Consider the following 20,257-nt stretch of genomic DNA (forward strand, 5'->3'; position numbering starts at 1 on the left):
CCCGTGTTTTCTAATGCCTCCATGGTAATCTCTGATGCCCATCGCTCATTTTGCAAAGCTTGTTCTTTTGCTAGATTTCAAGGAAATCCTTATTTGCTAAGGCTCCAACCGAGAACATTCCATTCTTACAGAGTATTTAAGGTGACATTAGTGGACCCTATCCAACCGAATACAGACATTTTTCGGTATTTTTATGGTATAGGTTGAGAGCATCGACGCGTTGGTCACATGTCGCTTTGCTTTCCACAAGAAACGCTGCATTCACTAAAGTTTTTAGCTATGATCATCATACTAAGGGCTCACCACTCTTCCTATCCTCTCAAATCTATTTGAATGGATACCGTTGGAGAGTTCACCTCCACGACTTTGATGATTTCGTTTTGCATGTCTACTAGGATCGTCGTTGAACATATTATTCCTCATGTTCATTCTCAGTACGATCTAGCAGAGCTCAGACTTGGTTATGGGTACTAACCTGCCGATTTTTGCATGGAGATATGTAATGATGTTGCATGCAGCGACACTTATTCGTTTTAGACCCACAACTTGCCAAGCGTTTAGTGCATACCAGATGGTTACTGGATACGATCCCAACGTTCTTTTCCTTAAACGCCTATTTGGTTAAAGTTGTTTATGTGCCTCTATTGTAGTTATCTCAATGGGTCTACTTGAAACGATTAAGTATTCTGGTTGGTTATGATTTATGAATCACTAACACTTGTCCGCTATTTCCAATCTACAACCGTTGATCTCTATCCTGCGATATTAGCAGACGGTCACTTTGATGAGACATACTTCCCGTCGTTAGGGGGAGATATGGAATGCTCCCATTCTGGTTTTTAACGCCAGGAATTGACGTGGTGTGGCACTTTGTCTCATTAAGATCCCGCACTAATCAAAGTGAGTAAATGTGCAACGCATTATCGACCTCCAGAAAGTCAAAGATTCGATGCTCAATGACATTACCGATATTGCGAAAGTGACGAGATCGCACATAAATGCTGTGATGTGCCGGTAAGGTTGGGACTCTCAGAATATGAGAGAATTTCATATGACCTGGTCCTAGCACCGTTGGCACCATCCCTGACAGTGGGAAGGAAGCCGGCGATGGCACCATCGTACGCTGTGGTGTTGTCGGCGCCCGTGGCGTTGCACCACAAAACAAGGGCGGCAAACGCAAAGATGGACTAGTAAGGGTCATAGCTTCGGTCTTGGCTCCTGCCTAGATGAGGGGGAGACCATTATTCTCTGGAATCAAAACCAGAAAGAAGCGAAGTGCGTAGGCACAAGTATTTCGCCTATCATCAAGAGATATTCTCTAAACATGTGTATCAACTAAGTTTCTGTGGGACGCTACAGACTCCTTTTGTTGATGTTAGAGAAGAACATAAATCTCACAAATTGATCATATACAGCGCGCGCGCGTGTTTAATGGATTGATATCTCATGATTGATGATGTATTCGCTTATGCTCTTATTCCGTTGTAAAGCATCAACGATGAGCAATTTGACCGAAGTGGAAAGAATCAATACAGGCTGAAATAGACTTGTTATGTTGGTCGTTGTTCGTAAGTGTAATGAGAAAGATGAAGTCATGCGATATATGCAGGACTTATGGCGCAAAGATTGTCTCATTATCCTAGTATTGACTACGATGAGTTATATTCTCTCGTTATGGACATAATTGCTTTCCGCTACTTGATCAGTAGTAGTGTCCATGAAAACTGATTTGCAGCATATGATAGTGGTCATATAATATCTGTAAAGGGATCTTGACGCAGATATGAGAGTGCTCGAGGGACTTTAAATGCCTCCAGACCACGGAGAGATTATGTAATCAGATTGCGACGTTCGAGAGAACGTAGTACAATCGGTTGCAAGAACGCATACCCATATGTGTTCATATGAAGCTAATTCTAGATTCTCTATTCCGTCTAAGTATAGATGATGAAGAGATTCAATGAGCTATACATTCATACATGTTAGTGTTGTTGGGACACTATTGCTTTCATTATGACGTGATTAACTATGCGCCTATGCATTGTCATTGGACTTGCATTGCTTATTTGACATGGGTTTAGTTCTACACTTAGTGAACCAACACAAATCCTATCCACACCAATGCCGCCAGCAGCTCCAGTAACATCAACGTACGCCTTGGTGTAGCAGTCGACACTGGTAGCGTAGGGGATGCGTACGGTTCCGTCTAGGACCAAAATCAGTCCTTCATTGGTCTATTCCCCCATTCTTTTGTGAAAGACACATTGAATGTGACAAATCAGAATCTGTCCAGTTTCGTAGGTCAACTTCAACGAGACCTACATGACAGCTCGCTCGATGAAATATGGTGAAATTAGTACCGTTGGAAAGGTCTATGTGTCTACTTTCCAGGGACACCAAGCATTCGTTCATAGCTATCATATTGAGTGAGTTATGGCCGTTTTAGCAAAATAGGACAGTTCTGTCCGGAAATTTGCAAGTCAGTTAACTTCGACAGAGCATTGTGAACTGCTCCAATCGGATGAGGTTGTGAACCTTATGTCACTGGAAAGCCACGGGTGTCTACTTTTCAGAACATTTTACGGTTCGCTGATACCTATTTTGACGAAGAAGTTATGGCCGTTTAAGTGAGTGAACGTCATTCTATCCGAGAATCTGATTTTCATTGCAAACTCTTGTTTTGAGTTGTTATGCAATCTTGTTTCCTAAGATCTAAGTTTGGCTAAGTATAGCATGGATGATCTAAGGATGTGTGGCTAGATTAATGATTAATCATTAGCCCAAGACTACGTTTGAGAAGCATGTAATGAACGTTGTATACGTTGTTCTTTGTACTCCATGATTATGGCACTAATCAGGGGAAGTTGTTTCGTAGACTTCAGGAGGAGTCTACCTCACATGATGCTATCAAATGTAGACGGTGCGTTGTGCTCTTTTTCCCTTCGATCAAGCTTTTGTTTTTACCCAAGAGGTTTTTATTTTGCTTGACAAGATTTTTACCGAGGCAACGATGTGTGCACCATGCAACCTAGGCATGCGACACAAGGGGGAGTGTTCCGGGAGAATTACTATTCTACCCTTATGTGTGTCTTAGCCTAATAGGTTTCCTGTTATGAGATATATTAACATCTCCGTAATAGATTAGGACTCCGAATCCTACGGGATTGTGGTTTTGTAATGCCTATATATAGGCCCCCATATCATTCAATAATACACAATTATTTCATCCTGAAACAGATTTCTAATAGAGTTTGGTATTTATTAATACTAAGTCTGTTAGAATCTCTTAAAATCAACAATCTAATAAATCTCTTAAAATTAGTAGAGTTTTGAATACCACCTAATTTAGCATGATTTTTTTAAATCATGATTGAATATCTCAAGATTTTGAATGAATTTGTAAAATCGTGATTGAATACCTGCTGATTTTTAAGAATTCTTGAAATACAACAAAATCCTATAGATTCATGATTCAATACACCCCCCTTAATGTTCTCGCATGGTTATTCACACAGTCACACGGTACCTAAGCCGAATATATAAATTAGTTTACGTGCACCATGTAATATGGAGGAATTTACTTCGGTAGAAAAAAAAATATCATGTGCTGAAATTTGTCTATTATTCCTGCTTATTTGAAGTTTAAACGCTACAAGATTATAGAACATGCCAAAACATGCGTAATTTGAGTTATAGCAATACAGAAGGTAAACGGTCGTAAAATTTAAGTTGATGAGTTGATCAAGGTGATTGAAGTTACTGCCTTACTGGAGTTGATCGAGGTGATGGTCATAAAGAACGAGATAAGAGAATCCCCTAAATTGTTGCCTTCAACAGCATTGTTTTCTATTTTGGTTACAACTTGCAACTATTTTTCTAGTAAATTTGATATTGGCTTGAAACAGATAATTAAACTAAAAGTATTTAATCATTTGTATTTATACTATATAGTAATCAGATTAACTAACATGAAGGATTCAAGATAAGTAGCCTCTGGTCTGTAGATCTGAATAGTGAATCACTCATCCATTTCTTTATAAATTTAGGGCCCCATTATAAACAAACTCCTCTGACAAAACAAGTCTAAACCAGAAACAGAGTGTTCCAGACTGAGAGAGAGAGAGAGAGAGAGAGAGAGAGAGAGAGAGAGGGAACAATGGAGGTGGTTAGAAGAGGGTTTGGCTTTGGGTCTGGTTCAGCTTTGGCGGCTGTGGTGGTCTTGGCCTTGGTTTTGGTCATGGTTCCAGAAACCTCAGCTACTCGTTTTACTGTGGGAGGTAACAAGGGCTGGACTACCAATGTTAACTACACTATTTGGGCTCAAGACCGGCACTTCTACAATGGAGATTGGCTTTGTAAGCTCTCACTATCTCAGTTTGTTTGCCTTCCAGATCTAACTTGTTGTTCTATAACTGAAAGTTCCAATCTTTGGTTCAAGTTTTGCTTCATTTGGAGTTTAAGTGAGTCGGATCTGTATAATGGCATAGTAGGTTCTGCTTCAATGTGCTTATGTGGGGGTTTTGTTTTGCAGATATTAGCTGTAGTTTGCCTCGACTCTGCTTAAATTTGTTAGAGTAGCTTTACTTGGGTGGTTTCTGAATCTTGTTTCTTTGATTTAAAGCTTTCATTTTGCACACTGAGATAAATGTAGGAAAGAGAACATTATTTTCCTCAAATCCATAGATTCCTTACTTAAATGAGGTTCCTTGTATAAGTTCTGAATAAGTCTTTCTTAAACCGCTAGCTGAATCAGATCTGCAACTGGTCCTATTTTTGCTCTTGTTTGTTGCTGTGAAGTAATCTAATTGCCTTATTACTACTAAGATGAACTAATTAAGATACCATATTTGGTTTCCCCAGATTTTGTGTATGATAGGAACCAGCAGGATATCCTAGAGGTGAACAAGACAAACTATGAGTTATGCAATTCAGATCATCCACTGCACAATTATACTACTGGAGCTGGAAGAGATGTGGTTCCACTAAATGTGACTAGACACTACTATTTCTTGAGTAGCAAGGGCTTCTGCTACAGTGGTATGAAGATGGCTATCAAGGTGGTAAACCCACCCCCACCTCCCAAAGCTGCCCCGGCGACAAGCAAGGGCGGTGCTCCGTTATCGCCTGTATTTAGATCTCAATTTGTGTTGCCAGCCATTTTTGCCATTGGGGCAGTTTGGGATGCATTTCTTAGGTTCTGCTAGCATAAACTAAGGTAACATTGATGGGTGAGGATATCGAAATGAGTAATCAGTGAGGATATCCAAATCATATTTTAGACAATTTCTTCATTGTTTGTCCACATTAATCCTTGTACCTTAGGTTTCTTGTTGCTTTTTTGGGTTTGTGATTTGTTGGTGTTTTAATTCATGTTGGTGGAATTGTTGAGAAATGAATGCTGTTGGTAATTTCAATTGATATTCTTTCAGATTGGTATAGTTTTCTTTATATGTTGGACTTGGAGTAATTAGTGGCGTTGATCATGGAAGTGATAGCGAGTTGTTGAGATTTGTTGTGTTATTCAATTAATGCCCTTAATTTAAGCATGGTGCTCATGTGCTCCATCTATACGAAACGCTTGGGTTTTGAGGCAGATAGGCCTCAACTTTATCTTTGTATTAACACCGATGTTCTAAATATCTCGATATATATTTAATATATATATTTGATATATTCACGATGTTAAAAAAATGATATGATAAATTGTTTATTGGTTTATTATATCGGTCAATCAAAAAAAATTAAATTAAATAACGATATATCAGTGTTTTTTTTAATTTTTTTTTTTTAAAATCACGTCATTTTGAAAAAATAATTTAAAGAAAATGGAAATTTCTTTGATAGTATTCGATGACGAGAGAGTTTATGATAAATGATCACCTCTATTTTTATTAATTAATATTATTTATGTATTTTACTTGTTAAAATAATCAAATAAATTTTTTATGAAGTTTATTTACTACATTTATTTCTATAAGTTTTAATTTTTCAAGTTTATTTGGTATATTTTCATGTATATGTTTATAAATATATTAAATTTAATTAAAAATTAGCAAAAACGATAAATCCGGTATATCGAGATATATTCCCGTTATATCATTATTTTATAAAATCGATACAATGACGATAACGCTATTTAGACCATTAATTAGCACAACATGGATATTGGTCGTGTGTCATAATCATAGTTGTCTAACTTCATGATCTCTTGGGAACACGAGTGAATGACAGCAATATCAATTTGGATTTGGGTAATATACTAATACTACTTGTGTTTAGAGTGATTGGCATTCATATAATGCAATCCGTAAACTTCGATGGAGCAATGCCGAATTCAAGTTAGAAGATGAAAGAGTTAGGGAAGGTTTCAGGAGCTAGCTTGATCATTTGTTTGTCATTTTCGTTGAGCACTAAACATTTCATACTAGACATTGGTCTAACACAAATATTCTACCTTTACTTAAAAAGCCTTAACCTTGATTAATTATCCAAAACATGATCGATGAAAAAGAGTTGTATATCACATAAACCTTGATGAAAAAGTTCTCATAAAGTCCCAAATCTCAATGAACCATATCTCAAGGACTCATTCCAAGGGGGCGGACCGGCGGATCATGCAAATCAATCTTCCACTTGGCTAATTAATGGCTAGTGCTTAGTTAAACCCTAGCATATTAATCCAATTAGCAAGTTTCACATTGAGGCTTGAAGTTCAAGTCTTCAAGACTCGTTTTCCCTTTTCTTTTCATTTATTACTTTTTCTTTCTCTCAAATTTGTCTCTATTATTACGAATCTCACTTTGCTTACTTACCACTGTCATTAGAACGTGGATTTCGCTTTGCCTTTCACAAACCCTCTTCCTTCTTGTTCTGCTTTTACTGACAGTAAACGCAGAGAGTTGCATCCTTCTTTCTTTCAAATAGGAATACAGAGTTTGGTAGATTTGACTTGGACTCGAAAGTGACTAGAACCTGCGAGTAAAATGTGACAGGTCCATACGTAAATTTCGAAGTTTTTGACAGAAGTGAAAAGAGTAATAGCCAGCTTGTAACGTTCGAGATTGATCCTTCTTCCCATATATATACATTCATACCATATATACCATATACCACATTATATAGATGTCCCCTTTCAGAGAGTTTTGAAGAGAATTCGCACACTGAGAGATCTAGATTTCTTTGTGTTTGTGGGGGGAATTGATGAGAATTAGAATGATGACGGTGACGGTGGTAGTGGTGGTGGCTTTTCTACTGCCGGGTGCGATGGCCAAGCTGTATAAAGTGGGAGACGAACAGGGATGGAGCCCGAACGTGAATTACACTGAATGGTCCGCGGATAAAGAAGTTAACGTCGGTGAATGGCTGAGTACGTACCATAACTTCCTCCTCCTCGCTGATTCACTACTCTCTGATTATGCATGTATGAGTCCTTTCACAAAATTGGGATCATAATTTACAGGTTACCACAAATCAATGATGGTTGTGTTTTGTTTCAATCCATCCATATCATGTTTCATTCCTTCTCCAGATTCCCGTAGATATTGATAGGCTCTTAGAATTACCATCATAAATTCATAATTATAACTTTCTCAATTTGACAGTTAATTTGCTCGGTCAACTTGGACATATTCAGTCAATAATAAACAAGACATGCTTAACTACTGGAATTTCATCACTATAAGCATGGTTTCAGTGAAGTTTATATTGAGTTTACAGTATGATTAATCAGGCTCTTTTTTAGTTCTTGGCCCTTCTTGTCATCTACTTTATCAAAAAATGGGATAATGTCTTATCATCCGGCAACAATATTCGTTCTCTCTTTTATGTAATTGAACGCGCGTGCACCCTCGTTATATCAGCAATTTATGATTTAATTTCTGGTAATTGATACCATTCGTTTGCCGAGTTTAATTTTGGTGTGTCAAGATTAAAGCTTTATAAGAGTATATGGAATGAGGAACACATGATTGATACTAAGGAAGAAAGAAGAAAAAGCAATGATATTCCAAAGTGGAAAAGCAAATAATACGAACGATTTTGCATTTCCATGTAGTATATGTGTTTGATAGCTGATACAACACTACATTATTAATCTACTTGATTAGTTCATTGATTTTGCTTAGCATAAGTATTGACATTGCATTCTTCTTATGGTGATTCAAACTAGTATTTAATTTCGACAAGAGGTACTACAATGTGCTGGAGGTGAATAAGACTAGCTTCGACAGCTGCAATGACCAAGTATTCATAACCAATATCACCCGTGGCGGGCGAGATGTGTTTGAACTGAAAGAGGCTAGGCCGTACTACTTCCTCTCAAGCGGAGGCTACTGCTACCATGGAATGAAACTTGCTCTTGTTGTCCAAGAACAGCCGCCGCTTGCTCCGGCACTGGCTCCCGCCAATAATGCTTATCCCAGTTCATTAACCTCCTGCGGTCAGATCTCCATTCTGTCCCTGATTTTGGCTTCCATTGCTTTGATGACAAACTTTAGTTAGTACGACTTGGAATTACGTTTGGGTTGTAGAAATGAGGAAATGAGATTGTATTTCATGGTGATGTTTATGTGACTTGATATTGTGCTCGGTTGCTGATGAACATTATCTAATTTACTTCTTTTTTTGGCTCTCTTGTGTTTAATGTATCTATGGGCTCTTTTGCTTTTTGTGGCTCGCTTCTGCTTTGTGTATCTCTATATTTAGTCAGATTAGTGACCTTTTATCTTACTCAATCTAAAAGTACAGGAAATCTGCAAGTATGACACATATTATATATATCACGGTTTTTCTAAAGACAAATTGACTTGGAAGTTGGAAGTATGAAATTTAAATTCCTTCGTATAAATTATTCAAATTGGCTATATGCTCAATGATAGTAATAAGGATCTTGGGTTTAACTTTGCAGTTCACACAATCTAACTCGATTAGGAGATCGAAGTATGCTAGTTCTTAAATTGAAAAATATGAATCATAAACGAGACAGCCTTTCAGGCTATGATAGGCTAGCTCCAACAGTAGTTGATGGCGCTCATATGGCTCAAGCTTAATCCCCTCTCTAGCCTTTAGCAGATTCTCCTTGAGTTCATTCCTTACGCTAATTGCTTGTACACTTTCTCATCATCTGTAGTGGAGTCTATGCAATTTGCCTGCATATTTTTATGTAAGTACCTCTCTCATCGTTGAATCGCTGGATCATCTGTGTTTCTTAGAAATTGAAAGAATGTGTGTTTGGAGGTGGAGATGAGCGTTTTATAAAGAATGGCGAGCCCTCTAGGGTTTGAAGATTTCAGGGTCGATTACAAATTTCTTGAGCTCAAAGTTTCACCGAATTACAAAAACACCCCCTTTCAGTTTTCCTGAGTTTTGTTGACTGATACTGTTGACCCAGCCGCCAAATACACTCTTGAGCTCAAAACCCAACTGATAATAGTTCTGAGGAGAAGAGAGCACATAGTGAAACTAAAATGGCGGTTTCTAGGGACTTTGGCATCTCCGCAGCATTGGGTTCTTGTCCTTTTAAGCACCGTCTGGGAAGCTCGTTCCAACCTCCTAAGGTTTGCATTTTCCCCCAATTTGTTTTTTGTTTTCTGCAAAATATTTAAAATTTCATGCATTATGTTACTGGGTGTTCATTGTTATCTTCATTTCAATCATATATTAGTATGCATTTTCCATTTGGGTACCCGATTTGGATCTTGTTGGCTGCTGGTTCTGTTTTTGTGAATTCTCAATTCAATTAGTTACTGTCTGAGTGTGAAAATTTAAGCTCAGAATAAATAAGTTAATTTGCAGTAAGCTTTCACAGCAAAAATGCTTTTTGGAACCCGGTAAAACTCAATTAGAGGTTTTGGCAGAGCAATAAATTAATAATGTTGTATTATCAAAAATAGGATTTACCAAGATTCAAGAATGTGAATAGTTAAATAGAGTAATTATAGAATGTGAGAGTAAAGATTGCTATCTTTGTTTTGCATATCTTGTAAGTGTTCAGCATAAGGGATTGTAACCGCTGATACCTTTTATTCATCCCTGTCTTGTTTTCATTGAAAGTTGTAGTTTTTAGTGATGCAGGACCTATTTGTTAATAAATTTATGGAGTTGAGTTTCTTTATGTTTAGTTTGGGAATGCATTAGCTCTGCTGTAAAGTAGATTCAATAAGTATGGATTTGGCTTGGTTTCTTTTGAAGAGTGTCTGAAGCAGAGATCTAGGACAAGAGTTTTGCCCCCAATCTCTCATTAAATAATATAATGTGTTTGCATACCTTTGTTATATTAAATTCATCACAGTGCTCTTGAATGCAACATAATATTGTCCTATGGGTTCAAGTTTGGGGCTTTGAATGTTGAAGTTTGAAATTTTGTTACCAGATTGATCAATTACCGATCACTTCTCATGCAGGTAAACTTTAAGGGTTGTTATGGTGGAATTGTCGGTAACACATGGGAGATGAGTCGGATGACACAATCATCGTGCTTAAATACGGAAGGATACAAGTCTAACTGCCACTATAACCAGTCGTTGGGGATCGCAGAAGACAGTGAATTTAATGTTGAACTTGTAAGCCTAGAAACAGAAGGGTTTCTCCTTGACGCTATCAACATGAGCTTCTTCAAGCGTTTGAACTTGGCATGGAAGATAATGTTCCCTTCACCATTGACTAGAAGAAGTTCCAATGCAAGGATTGCCAAGCAACGGTTACAAATGATCCTGTTATCTGATCGATGTGCAGTAACCGATGGTGCAAAGCAGAAGATTGTGAGCAACATTGTGAGCACTCTATCTGATTTTGTGGAGATAGACTCAGAGGACAAAGTCCAGCTTAGCGTCTCATCAGATTCAGAAATGGGTACTGTGTACTCTGTTACAGTTCCTGTTCGGCGCGTGAAGCTTGAACATCAAGCTGTGGATGAGCTCAATGTCATGACAAATGCTGAGACAGCTGAGTACAAGGACACCAGGATATCATCAGATTCTGCTGATGTTACCTTTGATTTCCACCTCCCTAACAAGTCTTAGTAAAATCCATGCTCATTGACCCTTTTACTCAAGTAGATAACCAAGTTGTTTGGTACTCAAGGATCAAAATTTTGAGATGTAATTTGTAAATGTAAGCTCTTGCTTTGTAGGTAGCTTTAACTAGAGAGTGGTGTAGCTACTAGCCTACTAGCTAGTTAGTTCATAAATGACATTGCCTTTGTTCTCAATTCTCAACTCTTATCAAATTCTTAATGTGTGATGTACCAGGTTATGTGGGCAAAGCCCAAAATATAAGCCTGGTTTGAATTGACCCATTTGAGATAAGATATTATAACCCAAGCTCTGCTCTCTTCCAAAGAGCTCCACCTTGCTCTGTTTCAATGGCTTCCACTTACAGCTGCTATTCACTCTCACTCCCTCCAATACCCAACTCACCAAACCTTAAAAAAACCCAACTCTTTCCCACAAGGCATTACACCCCAAACATGTTTTCCTCCTCCATTTCCAAACCTTGGATCCACGGAATCCGAGCTACCAACTCATCGGCACCTTCTACGGCGGTTGAAGAAGCTCTCAAGGCTAGCCAGGAAGCAATGAGCATTGAGAATCTTCAGAGCTTCGTCAAACTCAACTTGGGCAAGTGGAATGGCTCCTTCTTTGTAAGTACTTAGTGTTTAAACTTGGCCATGAAGATGTTTGGCTGCAAAAGTTTTAAACTTTACTGAGCTAAATGCAAGTAGCTTGTTGGGTGTTTGGTTTTCTGGGTTTAGTTAATAAAAGATCAAATTTTTAATTCTTTTTTTTGTACTATTATGTCTTGGCAGCTAAACAAGAAAAAGATAGAAGTAAGGTTCTGGTGATGTATTATTGATTTATTGGAGATTATTCATTTGTTTGAGTAATATTTTCAGCAATTTGATGCTTTGGGGAATCTGTTGCACAAAGTGAATACCAAGCTTTCAGCTGGTTCTTATGGAGAAGATGAACTCCTCAGTCTTATTCAAACGTAAGCTTCAGTTCCCCTCAATGTATAGTGATATCCGAGGACAAGTTTTGACTGTCTAGAATGACTTGATGCTATCATGTTCTGCAGATTATATATCAAACAAGCCGCATCAAGTGGATACGAAGATGAGGAAGAATGGGCAGAATACAAAATCAAGGAAACCAACATGTTTACTGTGGATAAATATCAACAGGTGGGATTTTCCTAAGAACTTTGTGTTGCCTTATACGTTATTTTCAATGAAGAGATAACTGGTAGAATAGTTTTCATGATTAATTGTTTTATGTTGAATATCTATTGTGATTAGTCTGCAGATTGGCTTCTTCCCCAATGAGAGAGCCTTTTCCCTAAGGTACCAGACGGCTGGCATGTTGGAAACTGTGTTAAGACAAGGGGTTCTTGGGGAAGATGACACTGGTGAAGAATCACCAAAGTGAGTGCTTCCACTTTCAAAAGGTGTTATAAGGAATTAGTGTATAAGCATGACTGTTTCCATTACTGCGTAGAACTAAGGCAGCAATTGGTTGAGATGTCTCATGTTGTTTTGTTCTTGTTTCTTTTCATTCATGTTTATACGCAGACTTTCATTCTTTCACTAAATAAAATTGCTCACTGATCCCAAGTCCATTGTTCTCATCAAATTTTATTTTGTGTAGAAATCTAAAGCTTCCCTCCCGTAAGCCTTCTATTGTATGTGAAAGTTGTCTGTATTCACTAGAGAAAGATATGCGAATACGAGCGTTCCATATCATGGACCCAAAAGGTATTAGCGAGATGCTTCTCATCTTCCTTGAGGAAAGAGGTGATGGAGTGCTTCCTCCTTCCATCAATAATACTGTTGTAAGTTTTACAAAGAAAGCTATCATCAAGGTCTTATATATGTATTAGAAACTGAATACACAGAAAGCTTGTAGCTATCAACGCCTTTTAATTATGTCATTTTGTTTTTGAGTGTTTCATTATTGATTTTTTTTTTCATTTGTCTATCTCAGGAAAGCACAGATAGGATTTTGCCATTTCTTGGCAAGTGGAAAGGTCATTCTATAACAAAACGAAGTGGTGTTTATGGATCAACAATGGCTGAATCTGATACTGTAGCGTCACTTGAAATAGATGATAACGGCCAAATTATTCAGGTATCTTTCACTCTATGGTGTTTACTAATCATATATCGTACTTCTTCAGATAAGAATCCACTACCATATCTGTGATTTAATTATTCAGGCATATTTAATAATGGATTATGTTCTTGTCAGGTATCTGTGATTTTCTTCTTCTTACTTCCATCTCTTTTATTTTCCGTTTTTGATATTCAATACTATCAGGACATTACTTCCACTTCCGCTGCTGGTGATGTTACCACTAACGTGCCGTGGACAGGCATCAAGTCAGACAATTTGGTTACATTTGAAGGAGGTTACCAGATGATACTATTGCCCGGTGGCATGTACATGGGATGTCCGTGTGATGTAGGCAAGAATGTTGCGGAATCCGTATCATTCCATCTGGAGTTTGGTTGGGTTGAGTCCCCTGGCAAGAGACAAAGACTAGTTCGCACTTATGATGTTGAAGGTTTGGCTGTCTCTACGACTTACATTTATGAGACAAAAATTTGATTATTGCAGATATACTCGTAGAACTTTAGAAGACAATTCTGCAGAATCCCATTTTGCGTTTTGGTCACGATTCTGCAGAAACCTATCTGAAGTGCCAATTTGTATTATGCTCGAACTAGTTGAGAGTTGAACCTCGAGTAACGTATGTTTGATTATTGTTTGTGATACATGCTGTACATTATCTGTGTATGGAGTTTCTAAAGCCTCAATTACACAGTTCATTAGTATGACCACATGCTGTATATTGTTATCTTCTTTGATTCAAACTGGAGCAAGACTGAGTTCTGTTTTCTGCATTCTAGACTTGTAATTGCAGAAAACCAAAGCTGGTTTGTGACAATATTACATTTTATTAATCTTAACCTGTTTTCTTCGAATTAGTAGAAGCTATCCAGATAATGCAGATATGATTTTATAGCCTCACACTTTGTTTAGGGCCAGTTCGGATATATACTTGCGTAGATTCATGTATCTCGGAACCTAATGAATCTGAGGCACTTTCAATCCAATGTGTCTGAATGAAACCTCAACAGCTTGAGGTTGTTTAAGCAAGAAACGTGCAAGTCGGCTAATAGGAGTAATAGCCATGTCTCTCTCGGGGCCCTTGAATCCTTGATCGATGTTTGTCGTAAGAAACTCGTCGGCATTTTCAGTGCATAAAAGAATTTGTTAGATTTGTAATGACGTGCACAACTTGATAGAAAGATCATGTCATTTGGTTCTAAACAGCTGGGACTATGAATTATATGTGCCCCCAACCAACCACCAAATTGCACGTCAAATTAAATACAACCACTCCACTTCCTACCTTATAATATGGCATTTTGACTTATTTTACATGTAAACAGCTATAAATGAAAGAAGCTTTAGGATTAGCCATTCATGTATAAATGAAATAGAAGCAAACCCAGCTTTTTGGATGAGTCGTTCATAAATAAATTCAAGGACATGCTCTTTGTCAACAACAGAAAAGAACACGTAATTTAAAGTATGATTAACAAATATATATGTCAATTTTGTTGCGCAATACTATATCATATGAACGTGATCGGAAATTCTTGATTAAGATTTTTTAGAAAGTTCTGCTGCAAAATAGAGTTTGTATGTTGAAATTAAAATTATGAACATGAAACGTACCGTCTACTACTTGCTGCTTCTCATTTCTATATGATGATTCGACTGTCTAAAAAGTCAGAGGAAAAATGATGATGGGGTGCACATAGAATTTGAATAACGAAGTATAAAGAGTGATCGATGAGCTCAACAAGGTGATTAGAAGATAGATGTTCAGTTTGGAAGAATAATTAAATCGACAATGCAATAAGATGATTAATAGATGGGAAAATAACATTTATGAATTTTGGGTCTCCATCATGATGATGACACGACGCATAGCAACTTCTGCAGTTTTGTCACTGATTTTTAATTTTCCAACTCTGATATTTGTTCAAATCCAAAACCTCTGATATTTATTTATCTACAATTATAATTCACAAACAATAAGTGTCTCATAAAGCTATATATAATTTAATACATGTCTATTTCTTGTTCTATTTTCATCGAGTAAACGCAAATATTTCGATGTTTACAATAGTACTAACTGATAATTTTTCCTTTGTTCGTAAGAGACTCACTTGATGTCGCTCTAACCATATTACATCTAGATTCCAGTATAGAATGATTAGAATCACATGAAACATTTAGACAATTAGTACTAAAACATTGAGAATTCTTCTAAAATTTGCAAGTTGATGTGCACAAGTAAATAAAATATTGTTTAACAAACACTAATTGTATATCGAAAAACAAAATCAAAATTTATTCATTCAAGTAATTCCCCTATTTTCTTGATTTCATTTTGTTTACCACCTGCGAATTTAAGTTAACTGTTCTTTTTCTACATCTTCTCAAATTCATCTACACCACATTGAGATTAATCTCTTCATATAGACATGAACAAAAAAGAGAACTTATTACATACCCTAGAAAGTAGAAAATTAAGGTTTCTTTTGTTGTATTGGCCTTGTCCTGATCTTAGACGCCGGAAAGATTAGAGTCATCATCATCTATCCATCTTTCCCCAAATTAATTTCATTTTTGCATCAGATTTTCCCATTTAGATTTAACCAAAGCCATTAAAAACCTCAATAAATTAAATAACCCACTAAAAAGAAATTTAATTATATAAACCAACAAAATTGTCCATTTTTTTCATTTCAGCTGCCTGGACTTTCAATCCCCCCACTTGAAATTCAGGATAGCACGAAATCCACAGAGAACAAAATCACCCAACCGAGCAGTTGCAGAGGAAGATAGAACTCAACAAGCACAGATTTTCTAGAAGACAGAGAAAAGGACAAGACACTTCTTCACAGAACAGAGTTCAGAAACAGAGCAAATCATCATTAAAGTTCCCAACTTTTAATGGCGGCTAAGCACCAAGACTCGATTTCAGCACCGCAGCCTCAGCGGCCGGTAATAACACTCCCTCCGAGGCCTTCCGCGGAGGCCCTCTTCGGCGGTGGATCTGGAGCCAGCCCTGGCCCGATGACTCTGGTCTCAAGCTTCTTCTCTGATTCACCGTACGACTCAGACTTCAGGTCCTTCTCTCAGCTTCTTGCTGGAGCTATGGGGTCGCCTTTGGCGCAAGTCAGGCCTATTATGTTTGGACAGAGCCAAAACCCAGCTGGGAAAGAAGGTGGTGGGTCTGAAAATGGAGGGGAGAAGAGTTCTGGGTTTAAGCAGAGTAGGCCTATGAATTTGATGGTGACTCACTCGCCATTGTTTACTGTCCCACCAGGGTTGAGCCCTTCAGGATTGCTCAACTCGCCTGCCGGGTTCTTTGCACCTCCGGTAAGTAATGAATCGGTAATTTGTGAATGTAATTGTGCTCTGTTGTTTGCTGGTCATGTACTTGTTTGAGAGAGTTGAAGGTGCTGATTTTGTAACTGTGTAATGCTTGGTGTATTTTTGGGTTGAGGATAAGATCTAGGTGGTTGTTGGTATTTACTTTTTTTTTTTTTTTTGATTTTGTGTGGTTCTTAATGTTGAGAAGTTGGGGTCTTGGATGCTTGTGATCTCTGATGTTGGGGATTTTAATGGTTTGTTTGGATGTCATTCTGGGATTCGCAGAGTTTGTTTATATCTTTTGTAGTGGTATGATGTAAGCACAAGGCTGTATAATTTTCTTTTTAGGAGATCAATTGAATTAAGTGTTGGGACAGAATGCATGTAATGCCTTTGATTTGTAATAACTGGCATTCAATTGCAACGTCTGCCACTTCCTGATACTCAGTTCCCGGAAGGATTTCTTCATGAACTTGTATGCCAATAAAAGAGAACTTCAGTTACTCTTCAATAAAATCGGGTCCTAGGTTATGATGTTGGCATAAAATTGTACAAATGCAGTGCATCTATAGCTAACTGTAACTTTGCTTCATTTCCCTGTGTGTTACCATAGATCTTCAACCGCATTCAAAGTCGACTAACTGTGATTATGCATGAGTTAAGCATCTTGGATCTCTTTTGCCTAAAGCTGTTCAAATTGATTAACCATATAAATCAGATGTTGAGGCTGAGGAAAGGTGAACATATGAAAAACAGATATTTTAGCCATACAATAGTGTTGCATATGTCACAGGTGATATGCAACATATGGTGATCTTGTTGCTTGGCACCTTATTGACTTTCAACATGGTACCATATTATTTTGTAAAAAGGGCTGGCTAGTATTAGTATCTGCTATTGATAATTTCTCTTGTTTCAATGCAGAGCCCATTTGGAATATCACACCAGCAGGCCTTGGCACATGTCACTGCACTAGCTCAGTCTAATCTGCAGATGCAAGCTGAATATCAATCTTCTTTAGTAGCTGCTCCCACAGAATATCAGCCAAGTAATCCCTCTGCAGTCCCTAACGAAGCTTCTCAACAACAGACAACACCCTCAACATCTGAACTTGGAAGTTCCTTGGTGCAATCAATAGAGGCCTCTCAGTCCGAGAGAAATTATTCATCATCCCATGTCACTGATAAACCCGCAGATGATCGTTATAATTGGCGAAAATATGGACAGAAGCAGGTTAAAGGCAGTGAATATCCGAGAAGCTACTATAAATGCACACATCTGAACTGCCCTGTCAAAAAGAAAGTTGAGCGTTCTCCTGCTGGTGAAATAACTGAGATTATATACAAAGGGCAACATAACCATGAGCCACCTCAACCGAATAAACGTACAAAAGATGGAGGTGGTCAGAATGGACATACGGATTCTCAGCCTAAGCTTGAAAATGGTTCACAGGAAGCTATGCCTGAGAGGGGATATGAGCAAACTCAAGCTGCTCCTGTGCAGTTACCAAGTGACAATGAAGACTTAGGTGATGTGGAAACCAGGGAAGAAGGGAATTTTGATGAACCTAATCCAAAGAGAAGGCATGTCTCAAATCTTGCTTATATATACTTGTTCAATACTAAACTCCTTTCTTTTTTCTTAAAATCAAAATTTCTATTGTGTGGAATTGCAGGAACATTGATGGTGTCGCAGCCGAGGTAGCTATGCCTCACAAGACGGTGACAGAACCTAAAATTATTGTGCAAACAAGGAGTGAAGTTGATCTTCTTGATGATGGTTATAGATGGAGAAAGTATGGACAAAAAGTAGTCAAAGGGAATCCTCATCCAAGGTGGGTACTTTCTTAATACGTTTATTTGCTTATTTTGAGTTACTAATCATATAGTCTTCAATTATGGTGTTAACATGTTGATTTGAGAATATATAAAGCATATAAAGTAATAAACGGACAAGTGAAGTTGTTTGGTTGTTGGTCCCAGTTGGAAGGATACTGAAGTCTCTTTGCTTTCTTCACATTTACTTATCTTGTATATGATCTAGAAGATATTAACAACAATTAGAAGATAAATAGAGTTGAAGATATAGATTTAGGGATTGCCATGAACTCACGACTCTCTTGTGGAGCTACTCACAAGTCATTTGATTAAAAAATAATATAAATATTCAAGAGCTAGTCCGCTAGCTATAACTTATAAGATTAGTGGTGCATGAAAATTGTTCTCCATTATTTTTTTATGCACTAGGTGCATGCTTTTCTGTTGCGAGCGTTGTTTCTAATATAAATTTTTGAATTAACAGAAGTTATTACAAGTGCACATATGCTGGATGCAATGTGCGGAAGCATGTTGAGAGAGCTGCCAATGACCCCAAAGCTGTCATAACCACGTATGAAGGCAAACACAACCATGATGTTCCAGCAGCTAGAAATAGCAGCCACAATATAGCCAATAACGCCTCGCAGTTTAAAGCACCCACAGTTGTGGCAGCCGAGAAGCATCCCCTACTTAAAGGGAGAGAATTTAGCAACAATGACCAGAGACCAGTACTTCTTCAGCTTAAAGAAGAGCAAATTGCTGTGTAATTAAGGTGTTTGCTAGTCAAGTACAGCGAACTAACATGGTGCAAAATGAATAAGAAAAGAGCTATAAAGGTTTGTTGTTGTGTGTAATAGTTGTTTTTCTTTTCTTTTTCTTTTCTGCATATATATACATATCTATTATATGTAGATGCTTAATAAGTTTTGCTGGATGGTTTGTACATGTTGAAGGCAGTTCTAGTATCACAGTATATAATTATTTCACACTGAAACTAGGAATATACAACTGATATATAAATGTACCTTTGAACTACAGTTGCTGTTGGCTTGGCTATTCTTGGTCTATATATGTTCCTATCTGTTCAATTTTTTGGTCAGTTGTCCCTTTCTGTTATTGTGACTAGCACAAAGCAATAAACCAACCATCAAAGTTTGGATGTTTGATCACTCATCTGCCATGTTAGAATTTGCCGTCCTTTTTTTTTAAATTTGACTGGATCTTTGATCTGGTTTCTAATGTCTACTAGGGTATGTTTGGGAAAAACTAAGGAACACTGTCGAGCATTGTGTAAAACAACAGGCCAAATGTCCATAATTCCGTTAAAATGTATTTTTTTTAGCTATCAGAATTCTTTTAGATACTTTAGCAGCATGGCTTCATAAAGATTCTGACCCAAAATCTCAGGAACATTGACCGACACCCTTGAACCAGAAGGGTCTTAACTTTGTCCTTTACACTAAACTATTTGGTGTACACTACTGTACAGTAACAAGATCAAGATGAGGTCAATTTTCTGTTCCTCCTTTCTTAAGATTTTGGTCTTCTTAATTTACTTTTCAATACATAGAATTCAGGTGACAAAAGCTAAACAATATTCTAACTAGTTCTGTTCTTCATGTGTGTTGGAGATATAATCAATCATACAATGCAGTGGGGCTGTTAGGCAGTTGGCCTGCAACCACCATCACCTCCCCTCAGAGTGAGATGATGAAAGAAACATGCCAAAAAAACAACCCACCAATTTCTTTCTCTTTATTTTTTTTAACTTCCTTTTCTATCTTCTTTGAATTCAAATATGCCCCTCTCTGTTTGACTGCATCTGTTACCCCAAAACCAACCCCATTACCAAAGCTTGACAAAACAAGAGCAAACAAACTGAAATAACTAAGCTTTGTTGTTCCGGAGTATTGAAACTCGAATAACTAAGACATCTCGTAAATTGTATATTAATTCAACGGCTCTCGACTCCAAAACGGTTACAACATTTCC

General features: G+C 37.5%; 5 protein-coding genes across 5 annotated transcripts; all 5 read left to right on the forward strand.

Moving 5' to 3' along the window:
- Nucleotides 1–4,088: 4,088 nt before the first annotated feature.
- Nucleotides 4,089–5,438, forward strand: LOC126799199 (lamin-like protein). The gene is made up of 2 exons (XM_050526349.1): nucleotides 4,089–4,355; nucleotides 4,861–5,438. The coding sequence occupies exons 1-2, from the start codon at nucleotides 4,157–4,159 to the stop codon at nucleotides 5,202–5,204; spliced, it is 543 nt and encodes a 180-aa protein (XP_050382306.1). The 5' UTR covers nucleotides 4,089–4,156; the 3' UTR covers nucleotides 5,205–5,438.
- A 1,762-nt stretch (nucleotides 5,439–7,200) lies between these two features.
- LOC126800218 (lamin-like protein) lies at nucleotides 7,201–8,499 on the forward strand. The gene is made up of 2 exons (XM_050527534.1): nucleotides 7,201–7,366; nucleotides 8,168–8,499. Exons 1-2 carry the CDS (start codon nucleotides 7,201–7,203, stop codon nucleotides 8,497–8,499), a joined length of 498 nt encoding a protein of 165 aa, XP_050383491.1.
- Nucleotides 8,500–9,416: 917 nt separating this feature from the next.
- LOC126799908 (cell division topological specificity factor homolog, chloroplastic-like) lies at nucleotides 9,417–11,183 on the forward strand. The gene is made up of 2 exons (XM_050527169.1): nucleotides 9,417–9,554; nucleotides 10,401–11,183. The coding sequence occupies exons 1-2, from the start codon at nucleotides 9,465–9,467 to the stop codon at nucleotides 11,016–11,018; spliced, it is 708 nt and encodes a 235-aa protein (XP_050383126.1). The 5' UTR covers nucleotides 9,417–9,464; the 3' UTR covers nucleotides 11,019–11,183.
- Nucleotides 11,184–11,345: 162 nt separating this feature from the next.
- On the forward strand, nucleotides 11,346–13,808 carry LOC126799768 (uncharacterized). Its single transcript, XM_050527034.1, has 7 exons — nucleotides 11,346–11,638; nucleotides 11,891–11,985; nucleotides 12,073–12,178; nucleotides 12,300–12,418; nucleotides 12,642–12,825; nucleotides 12,978–13,121; nucleotides 13,311–13,808. Exons 1-7 carry the CDS (start codon nucleotides 11,360–11,362, stop codon nucleotides 13,599–13,601), a joined length of 1,218 nt encoding a protein of 405 aa, XP_050382991.1. The 5' UTR covers nucleotides 11,346–11,359; the 3' UTR covers nucleotides 13,602–13,808.
- A 2,026-nt stretch (nucleotides 13,809–15,834) lies between these two features.
- LOC126801073 (probable WRKY transcription factor 3) lies at nucleotides 15,835–19,340 on the forward strand. The gene is made up of 4 exons (XM_050528525.1): nucleotides 15,835–16,454; nucleotides 17,373–18,031; nucleotides 18,124–18,282; nucleotides 18,750–19,340. Exons 1-4 carry the CDS (start codon nucleotides 16,026–16,028, stop codon nucleotides 19,030–19,032), a joined length of 1,530 nt encoding a protein of 509 aa, XP_050384482.1. The 5' UTR covers nucleotides 15,835–16,025; the 3' UTR covers nucleotides 19,033–19,340.
- Nucleotides 19,341–20,257: the final 917 nt, after the last annotated feature.

This window comes from Argentina anserina, chromosome 6 (genome assembly GCF_933775445.1).
Source record: "Argentina anserina chromosome 6, drPotAnse1.1, whole genome shotgun sequence".
Lineage (NCBI taxonomy): Eukaryota > Viridiplantae > Streptophyta > Magnoliopsida > Rosales > Rosaceae > Argentina > Argentina anserina.

What these genes read in the sequence shown, in the direction of transcription:
- LOC126799908 (XM_050527169.1), top strand. Translation starts at nt 9,465, where the DNA reads ATGGCGGTTTCTAGGGACTTTGGCATCTCCGCAGCATTGGGTTCTTGT. An exon ending in GCTCGTTCCAACCTCCTAAG is followed by an intron (nt 9,555 to 10,400) that starts GTTTGCATTTTC and finishes CTTCTCATGCAG; the next exon opens with GTAAACTTTAAGGGTTGTTA.
- LOC126801073 (XM_050528525.1), top strand. Translation starts at nt 16,026, where the DNA reads ATGGCGGCTAAGCACCAAGACTCGATTTCAGCACCGCAGCCTCAGCGG. An exon ending in CCGGGTTCTTTGCACCTCCG is followed by an intron (nt 16,455 to 17,372) that starts GTAAGTAATGAA and finishes GTTTCAATGCAG; the next exon opens with AGCCCATTTGGAATATCACA. An exon ending in GAACCTAATCCAAAGAGAAG is followed by an intron (nt 18,032 to 18,123) that starts GCATGTCTCAAA and finishes GTGGAATTGCAG; the next exon opens with GAACATTGATGGTGTCGCAG.
- LOC126799768 (XM_050527034.1), top strand. Translation starts at nt 11,360, where the DNA reads ATGGCTTCCACTTACAGCTGCTATTCACTCTCACTCCCTCCAATACCC. An exon ending in CTCCTCAGTCTTATTCAAAC is followed by an intron (nt 11,986 to 12,072) that starts GTAAGCTTCAGT and finishes CATGTTCTGCAG; the next exon opens with ATTATATATCAAACAAGCCG. An exon ending in ATAACGGCCAAATTATTCAG is followed by an intron (nt 13,122 to 13,310) that starts GTATCTTTCACT and finishes CAATACTATCAG; the next exon opens with GACATTACTTCCACTTCCGC.
- LOC126799199 (XM_050526349.1), top strand. Translation starts at nt 4,157, where the DNA reads ATGGAGGTGGTTAGAAGAGGGTTTGGCTTTGGGTCTGGTTCAGCTTTG. An exon ending in CTACAATGGAGATTGGCTTT is followed by an intron (nt 4,356 to 4,860) that starts GTAAGCTCTCAC and finishes TGGTTTCCCCAG; the next exon opens with ATTTTGTGTATGATAGGAAC.
- LOC126800218 (XM_050527534.1), top strand. Translation starts at nt 7,201, where the DNA reads ATGAGAATTAGAATGATGACGGTGACGGTGGTAGTGGTGGTGGCTTTT. An exon ending in TAACGTCGGTGAATGGCTGA is followed by an intron (nt 7,367 to 8,167) that starts GTACGTACCATA and finishes GATTCAAACTAG; the next exon opens with TATTTAATTTCGACAAGAGG.